Source organism: Alosa pseudoharengus, unplaced genomic scaffold (genome assembly GCF_046254945.1).
Source record: "Alosa pseudoharengus isolate Yale_2024_CS ecotype anadromous, Long Island Sound unplaced genomic scaffold, YU_APseudo_1.1 YU_APseudo_1.1_scf_5, whole genome shotgun sequence".
NCBI classification, from domain to species: domain Eukaryota; kingdom Metazoa; phylum Chordata; class Actinopteri; order Clupeiformes; family Clupeidae; genus Alosa; species Alosa pseudoharengus.
In genome coordinates this window covers 25370675-25380674 of record NW_027468837.1, presented here as the reverse complement: position 1 = coordinate 25380674, position 10000 = coordinate 25370675, and the positions used below count along the sequence as shown (strand labels likewise).

The window sequence follows — 10000 nt, the reverse complement described above, 5'->3', positions numbered from 1 at the left end:
GAGATTGTTTGAACTGTTTCTAAGCTTTGTCTGTTCTGTGAGGGCCTTTCACCCTCTACAATCTCTGTCTATGTGATGTGTGGAGAACAGTTTTAGTGTTGATCTTTGCCTGATAATTCTGTGGAGGAATTGTTACTTGTCTTGACACAAGATTGCTAGTTCTATGTGTGACAGCAAACACAATAAAGCCTACCCCCCCCCCCCCCACACACACAGAGAGAGAGAGAGAGAGAGAGAAACAGAGACACACGCATACACACACCTCCTGCAGCTCTCCCTGCCATGCCTGCCATAAGGCGTGCACTTTTGGAGACTGGCGTCGGCGGCTGTGCTAGGGCCTGACTCGGAGTGCCTAATCTCAGTGTTTATCTTTGCCTTCTCTGCGGCTGCCTCCCTCTTTGATGAATGATTAAATGAACTCTCTCTCTCTCCCTCCTCCTCTCTCTATCCCTCTCTTTCTCTCTCCTGCTGGCATTGCACAAGCGCATCAGTGGGTCGCCTCGCTTCATAGGAGTCTGGGAAGAAGAAAAAGCACCGGGGCGATAAAACGGAGAAAAGCTAAGACGAGGCGAATCCACCACTCACTGATGCAGACAGACACACAGATGCACGCACATGCCCCATTCAATCATTTCAACACATGCTAGCATACAATGAGAATGAATGGCCAAAAACCATTCAGATATGTATGAATATGCACACAAAGATACACTGTACACGCACTCACATTCACACACACACAGATCCACAAACATTTCTACCTCTGTGGCAGAAAATAAACACAAAGCACCCTGGGAAGTCTTCCTTTTAGGAACTCTGGCGCGTGTACGGAAGGAAGTCTTGGCAACTTCCTGACCCTGAAAGATCAGACGGGACCCAAACAAACCATGTGTCTGGCCTGCTATCGAGCCGAGGATCTGTCTGATGTGGGAGTAAACAACCACAGCTCACCTCCACCGAGGAGAGGAGGAAGAAGAGGCCGCCAGGAGTAGATATCAGTGAGACTCCATTCAGCATGACACGCACACACATTGAATACAGCAAGTTCCGAAATGAACTTTTCCACTACACTCCTCTCCTAAGTCTGCCTTCAGGGCAATTGTGTGTTGTTTATCTGAGCTGGAGAAACCAGTGAGACTTCACACTCATCACAAGGTCCCTGACTCTGCTTGTGCAAGGTCCGTATGCTTCTATGCGATTATGTGTCCTACGTATCCTTGGATGAATCCATCACATAAACATAAAATGGCTTGTGTCACAAGCATTTGTGACATCACTGTCATGTGATCAATTGGACATGACACTCCAAGCCACACACCTTCCAGCTTGAGCTTCAGTATGTAAACAAAACACTTTGCGCAGAGCAGGGATATCTGCGTGGATCCAGCTACTCTGGAGCGATGGAGGCAATTAGCTCGTTGAGTGCTTGATTGATCATGTGGACTGAGATGGCACTTAATTAATGGCTTTGGGCTCACCTGTGACCTGCCTCTTAATCGGGAGGGAAATGTGAATGGGGGGGGGGGGGGGGGTGCGCCACTGTTTCCACTGGATTGTGGATTGCAATTTACAGGGGAAAGCTCTAGTGACACGTTTGTTTTTCTCTTCTTTGATGATTTGTTTTGAGTGTGGCTTTGCTTTGACATAATTTGAAATATAACAAAATAATAATGGACCTACAGTTCATTGGAATCCACTGGCACATATGTGCTCAGTTCCTTGAGTGCATACTTGAAATGTTTTCCCATAGGAATCACTTACGGTGATGTAGATGTGACTGTAGCTAACGGTGCATACTGTACATTTAGTAATCATTGTTATAACATTTATTGCTGAATATGAACCAGTTATAGCTGTAGTCATTCTTCATGCTTCCCTAATACACCCCTAATATCATGACTTAGTATAACAACATTTATTATCAGCAGTGGTTTGTCTCTGTTGACTCCACTGCATTCCATACTGATTCAAGTATACGTTTCACCATGAATGATGGTTGAACTGTTGAAAGGATGAACTGTTAAATGTGATCTTGATCATACCTTTTATATGATCAAATGTAGCTAATTCTAAAATAGACATTCTTCTAAAGAGAGTCAATTCCATATACTTCGCTTTCCTTGACATGTCAGCATAATTTCAAAGGCAAACACACTGCCCAAAAGTTCACGTCACTAAAAGCTAAAGTTTCTTTTGAGGGAGCCATTCCATACGAGCCCTGAAAATCAGACCTTTTGTAAGTCAAGAATATGAACTGATTCTTAGACTGCTGACACAAGGGGAGATGGAAAATGGCTGTGGTTGTAGTTCATGGTGTAGCATCTAACATCCTGACAGGCAGAGAAAGAGAGAGAGAGATGGAGCACAAGAAGGAGCAAGAGAGGGTGAGAGCGAGAGACTTTGATTTGATTCCCCACTGGAAAAAACACTATATAAAAATGGCTGTTCATTAACACTGACAGCCCCATGTGAGTCAAGCCTAGTTGATGTTTTTGCTTTCACGTATGCAGCCCGGCAACTGCACTCTGCCGAATAAAAAATAAACATATAAATAAATAAGCAACCTCTATTTAATTGACAGTTTGAGTAAGTGCAAAAACGATGTTTTGTTGAAGCAGCAGACAGTGCTTCTACCCCACCCTGCTCTCTCCCTCTGAAAGAAAGCAAGAAACACTTTTTCAAAGGCAGAAAGGGTGGAGGCCCGGCACGAACGACACGTCAACTGTCAACTTAGTCAGACCTTTCACTCGGATAATTTGCTTTGGATGACAAGTGACCCACGATGTGCATCATCAAGCATATATATGCAGGCCCCCTTGCCGATGCACTAAATTTTAATGTGTTTGTCTTTCCAGGCTGAAGTTTATGTCTTCTTAACAGCCTTCTTTGTATTCCACACAAGTTGAAATGCAGCCCAAATGACATGCCCGATTAATAATATAACACAAAACTACTTGAGTTTGCAGCTTTGAAGTGGAGGAAACTTTGAGGTAAAGGTTAGGGTCACAGAGGGGTTGGGCCAGGTGGATGTGATTGCCATGGTTACTGACTTACATGGTAGGAGGCCCTCTCCTCGCGGTCCAGGGGCCTGGTGACATACATCTTCCCGGCCACAGGGTCGATGTTGTACACGTCGGTGGGGGGCTGGTCAGCGCCAGCTCCTGTAATGCTGTAGCGAATCTGGGTGTCTCGGTCCTTATCTGAGCGAATCTGTGACGACAGGAAAAGAGAGAGAGAGAGAGAGAGAGAGAGAGAGAGAGAGAGGGGGAGAGATAGAGAGGAGGGAGACGAGGGGGAGAAAGGGGGAGAGAGAGAGGAGGGAGAGAGATAGAGAGGAGGGAGAGAGAGAAAGAGAGGGGGCAGAGAAAGAGAGGGGAGAGAGGAAAAAGGGGGAGATAAAAACACAACTGAGCCAGCATTCAAACTTTTACATTACTGCATCCTTGAAATACATACGCATAAGAGGGTGAGAGAGAGAAAGAGACAAAGATAGGAGAGAAAGAGGGAGAGAAAGAAAGAGGGAGGAAGAGAGAGAGGTAGAGGGAGGAGGAGAAAGGAAGAAAGAAGGAAAGAAAGAGATAGGAAGAGAGAAAATGTAAAGTTTTTCAGGTGAACACTTCAAAGCGTCTGAAGTTTAAGGGCAGTCAGAAAACAGAAGCAGTTCAAGAGGAACAGCTGGGAAATGGTTGAAAAATAGGTGAGCGTAGGAGTCCTTGAGTGGATCAACACTCCACCAGAGAGAAGAACTTTTCTTTTCTTCCTTTTCTTACACTCCCCAATGCTTCTGATAGAGAATCAAAGGTTTGTTTATGGTGCAGAGTAAACAGACAAGGTTTATTGATAGGAGCTGATAGGTAATGTTCTGCAGCATCTCCCCTGCACACACATACACAAGGGCACTTTTCATCTTTCTTTATTTTCACTCCATCTTTAATACACCTCTGTAACCATAAGACTGTTCACAAAGAGAGGATCTATGACTTCTTCTCACCTAATCATGAGCCAATGAATATCAATGCTTTAACAGGTAGTATGGATTTTGCCATGCATGAGTAAAGAGTCTATGGCCAGGTGCATGTATCCTGTAACAACTCATTAAGGTTAATGTATTAATACTTAATTTATTAATTTATTAACACTAATGAAGATTATTATGAATATTTCAGAGGCCATCTCCTCCTCCTGTGCCCAGAATGATGCCCCTGGGCATCATCCAACATGTGCCCGTGTGGCGGTAAGCGATCGCACTAATAAAGACGCTACCTTCTAGGCATGCCACTTCGCTGATGAACACTTGCGATGATTAAGCGTCGTGGACTCTCTTGGCAGCCAGCTCGTAAAGTAACAGGAAAACACACGTGGGAAACTTTAGTGGTATTTTTAGCAGTTTGTGGAGGACGGCTGCCAGAAACAAGAGTTCTGACAACTTATTTGCCAACCGGCAACATATGCTGAGGGGTTAGATACATTCATCTTCTTCAAAACTTCTTCCAGCTATCACATTAAGAGAGCAAATCACATCTTCTCTGGGAAGGTGTAATATTATAATATAAAATGTGCTAGCCTGGAGTTAAGTATTGCAGGAAGATCACAAGTTTATAATTTAAAAACTTCCTTTCAGGTGTTATAAATAACACTCACACCTGAAGGTAGTCAAACACAGCCCGCGAGTTTACTTTAGCAATGCGAGGTCGAGAGAAATCCGGGTGAATAAATAAAAAAAATCTTTCTCTAGAGGAAAAAAGGTAATTTTCTATACTTTCACTAGGAAGTGGAGAATGATGTGAGAATGAGAATTGACATGCTTCAGTTCATTTACAGTGTGTGAGGAAAATTGATTAAAAGTTAGCTAGCAGCTGAACTCAACATTATCATTAGCATGTACTTATTGGAGGTCTAAGTGTAATGTACTCTGCTAAACCTACACACACTCTCGGACTATGACATTTCACCGACACGCAGACCAGGATTTTCACCTATACATGCATCTCATCTCAATGATCAGACTTCATTTACAGATATCCACAACAGACATCGAACCAAACACGCCTCCACCACCAAACCTGGCCTTCACACCCGCGCATCGCGCAAACACAAACACACATTCATATACACTCACACACATATGCACACACACACACTAACACACACACACACACACACACGCACACACACACACACACATACGTTATATGATAGTAATTTGACTGCAACATGCTTGCAACTTCAAACTGGACTGCAGTGCAAACACATTACTAAACTCTCACAGATCTAAGAGTTGTCAGATAATAGCCTTCATTAACTGAATTACTATTTGCAGACATGAATTATAAATATACTGGCTATGTTGTACACACTGAAATGATCTTAAGTGCAGACATAGCAAGGCTTCATTAGATATTCAGGGAAATACTTCATTCTATTTTAATGAAGTGACACATCTCAGCAAACACATATGCCTTAATCAGGCAGCAGGCAGAACAAACAAGCCAGACATGCGTCATGAATTACAAATGATGAGCCAGAGTTTCTTGGAAAGCCATTACTGAGGACTAGTCTGTTTTTCAGTGTGGCCTCTTTTACTTCATACGCAAAACACACACAGAGCCGAATATGGACGTACACAGAGGCACGCTCACACACGAATGCATACACACGCACGCACGCACACGCACACAAACGGATATCATATATACACAAACACCCATCCACACACATACCCACAGACACAGACACACTCTCCCTCACATACATTCTCTCTCACACACACACACATACACACACACACATACAAATCTCCCGCTGGCACCCCAGGCATCCACTGTTGAAGCTTTCAGGATTATTCACACCCCCCACCCACCCCGATCCAACCCATCCCTACCCCCTTGTCAGACTTCTCCCCCAGGCTGTTTCCCCAATATCCCCGACACTACAGATTCAACCGCCTCCAGGAAGCAACGCCCGGACTCAGGCGAAAGAAACCAGCTTCCTTCCTCCTGCTCCAAAACCAGGCATCCCTCTTCGCAACTATCGATGAAAAAGCTCCCCTAACGAACACCCTCAGAAGTACTGATGGGCGCCCGATTGAGCGATGCTCTCATGGAAAAGTAAACATCTAGATATTCACACATGTTGCAGAGCCACTCGTGAAATGCTTGGGCTCTGTTTTTCAAACCATGGTTTTAGGTTGGCAATGTGTGTGCAATAGCAGTTGTTGATAGAGGGGATGAGTGATGCTTTTCAAGTGTAGGGGATAGAGTGTGTTTGAATGCAGCAGTTGGAGAGCCACTCGACGTCTGTGATGTGGTGCGTACAAATGATAGGGTGGCTGGGGCTACTTCTGCCGCCGTTGCGTCATTAAAATGTTCCACTGCACTGTTTCGCTCAGCAGAGGGCTTGCAGGAGAATGAAGGGATCTAACCGGCTGGTAAAAGCACACACACACACACACACACATGTACACATACGCACACATACACACACGCACACACACAGACAGACACAGACACACACACACACACCAGCGGCACACACAAACATAGGCACACACCCACACAGGCATACATTCTCACACACACACAAACACACACACACATACACAGAGGCACGTGCTCAAACAAACAAACAAGCTCTCCACTAACATCTCCTCTCCACCCGTCCCAGCAAATTTCGTGGCTTGTGCTTCTGGAAACCATGCGTGAAAATGAAATTACTTCATCTGTGGAGCGGCAACAGCCTTTTGCATAAAACATTCCCCTGTTTGAACATGATATCCCTCTACTAATCCCCCCCCAAACACACACACACACACACACACACACACACACACACACACACACACACACACACACACACACACACACACCATAACATGACCTACAGACTCAACCTCAACCTCAGTTCCCTCAAAAAGCAAACTTCTTAACAGTCAGAAGGGCAGGCTGGTTACATTCTAGACCATGTGAAACTTCACCGGCAATGTATCTATTTGAAAGTCCACCAGTAAATAAAACACAAACACACACACACACACACAAATACACGCACATACACATGCACATTCAATATTCTGTGTGTAAACAGTGCAGCGGGGCAGCGTTCTCAGCATCCATACGGATGACAGGTAAGGGATTCTGGTGTGTTAGTAGCTTTGCTCAGATCAAAGAGACCCTCGCTTTTCAATAATTCAGTGGCCATGGCACATTGTGGGTACACATGAAACACTCTAATACACACACACACACACACACACCACACACACACACACACAGACCCCCCACACACAAATACAGACAACACACATATTGACTCACAGCAGTTACTCTTTTGTGTGTGTGTGTGTGTGTGCATGGGTGTTTTTTATAAGGGTACTTTTCCCAGGAGAAAGATGGCCATCACATGTCAAAAGGATATGATGATTTTTCCCCTGGAACTCCTGCTCCAGCGCCACATGAGACTGCATGTCACATCCTGAAGCAGTTAATGAAGGCACTTCGTATCGATAAACTGACAAAACTGACACAGCTCCATGAAAGGAGGCCTGCTGGATGGAGCTGTTCAACATCCAGAGTCAGTGATGAAGGCTGGAAATCATTTATTTGATCTTGTTTTATTTTATTTATTTTATATCATTGTACTTTTATCTTAACCCCTGTCCAAGCTAAAGAAAAACAGCTCAAATGGAAACGTGGAGGTGGAATCTCATCTGTCACTGTCTCACCATCTGTGTCTTTTCTTTTTATTTCTTGAATATCCTGTTTCTTATTCTCTCTATATCACTCTCTCTCTCTTTCCTTCCTTCTTTCTTTCTTTCTTTCTTTCCTGTCTCTCTCCACTCTTCTGCTCAGACCAGATGCTGGATAAACGAGCCATTTGTAGCAGGTTCACAGTGATTTCCTCCACCACTGACAACTTGTCGGGCCCTGAAGGAGATCTTATCGGCTCGGCGGCAACGGGGGAGAGGAACGGCGGCAGCACTGGGGGGTTTTACGCGGCACGACGGTGGCGGCTCCCGCTCCGGAGCCTCGCCTCGCCTCGCCTCGCCGACGCGAGCCGAGCCAATCACACGCAGGATTAGAGCGCCATTTAGCTCGGCGGGGCGAGATCAGAAGCCGCCTGAAACGCTCGCCTCTCTCCCCCAGAATACATCTCCATTTATTTACCGCCGGCTCTCCTGCCCGCTCTTTTCATTAGCCTAGCCATTTCCTCTCCGCCGAGAAACTCTTTCCTCTATCTCTCCTCACTCGCTCACTCACTCACTCGCTCACTCACTCGCCCACTCAGTCGGTCGTTGCCTAAGGCTGCTGGAGTTGAGCCCCCAAAAGGGGCTGGGGAGCGACTCCATGCAAGTGCCTGACTTTACCATTACAAATGATGTCTTCAGATCCAATTCAGATTTGGATGAATTATTTATATGAACACTTTTTTTTGCAGTTATTACAGATTTTTGGTTGTAGATGTGGAAATGTCTTTGTGGCTGGGGTGTTTGTGTAATTATGCTCACAGAGTATAGCAGACTCCATAAGCCCCTGTCCTTAAATCTACTGCGTGTTTAATGGTTTGCAGAGCAGACGTTATTTTTCCATTTTACCATTTTACTACATTTACTCTTTACGACTTTTCACTTCTTCTGTCACCTCCGTCCCTGCCAAATCAAAATGTCGCTTCCTCAAACGGTCAGGCGGTCGGCAAGGCCACTTTGAAATCATGAGCTGCTCAATTTGTTCCATCCTCTCATTTACAGCCACTCAAGGAAGGGGCAGTTTATTTATTTTTTCTAGTTTCTTTCCTCTGGAGCAGAAACTAGAGTGCGGGCAGGCGGGGACATTGTAGCCCAGCTATCACTGAGAGTAGCAGAGGCCCCACTGCATCTGGAGCCCTGTGAGCCGAAATGGCCGCCGCAGCGGTAATAAGCAATACCAGGCAGACAGAGGTCCCACTAGAGCCATGGGCTACCAGTTGCCCTCAGCAGCCTCCACGCCACTGCTCAGACTCCCTGTGTGGCTGTCAGAGGTGCTGAAGCACACGGTCATAGTTATGCTGGTAGCCAAGTAGAAGAACTCTAGTGGAACTTTTACTGCAAATTCCATTGGGTGCTAAAGACAGCTCCTTGGAGACCGCAACCAGTTTAAAGCAGAGTCGTATAGAGATATAGCTCTGGTCTAAAGTTATGTTGTCTTTATTGCGGTTCCATTAGCCGTAGAAGATCCCATAGGCCATCTGAGATTAATCAGAGCTATACTTTTATACTATACTTTAATACAAGCAGGTTTAGGGTTAAGCATGAAGGCTGCTTTGTGTTAACTAAACTGAAATATCAGATCATATAGCTGTAAAAACACCATAGGTCATGTTATTATTAGAATAAATATATTCATATTAAAAACATGACTGTCCATGGTCATTGGAGTCTAAAAGCATAAGTATATCTTTAAAACAGGGCAAGACCATCAGTTCACTTTCAACTGACCTTTCAGCTGGGAGGTTTGTCAGCAATAAACCCTTTCCATGTTGAAAATTGAATGTTTGAACTCTTGGACTGACTTCTCAGACCTTATTAAGCTGAAGAGACACAGCCTTCTTGCAAAGTTTGGTTGAAGTTGAGGTCAGTTGAGGGTTGCCCTAGTATTTTGCATGGTCGTGTTCAACCTCATCACCCATAGAGTTGAGAGTCCTCCACATCATTAAGCAGTAGCAAACCTTTGATGTTCAGACAGAAAGAGCAATGAGCAACTGCGGGTGTCTGTTAAGCATGGCACTATTAGTATAGTACAGCCAGACACAAACACACACACACACACACACACACACACACACACACACACACACAAACACAAACACACACACACACACACACACGCATACACACGCACACACACACACACACACACACACACACACACACACACACACACACACACACACACACACACACACACACACACACACACAGATGTACACACACACACAGGCACGTACACACACACACACACACACACAC

At 45.0% G+C, this 10000-nt stretch overlaps 1 protein-coding gene across 1 annotated transcript in view; it reads right to left on the bottom strand.

The window, feature by feature from the left end:
• Positions 1-10000, bottom strand: part of cdh4 (cadherin 4, type 1, R-cadherin (retinal)) — an 84565-nt gene that overhangs the window by 50652 nt on the left and 23913 nt on the right. Inside the window, exon 3 of the mRNA XM_076268279.1 lies at positions 3055-3210. Coding sequence (XP_076124394.1) covers positions 3055-3210 — 156 coding nt within the window. The remainder of the gene's footprint in view (positions 1-3054; positions 3211-10000) is intronic.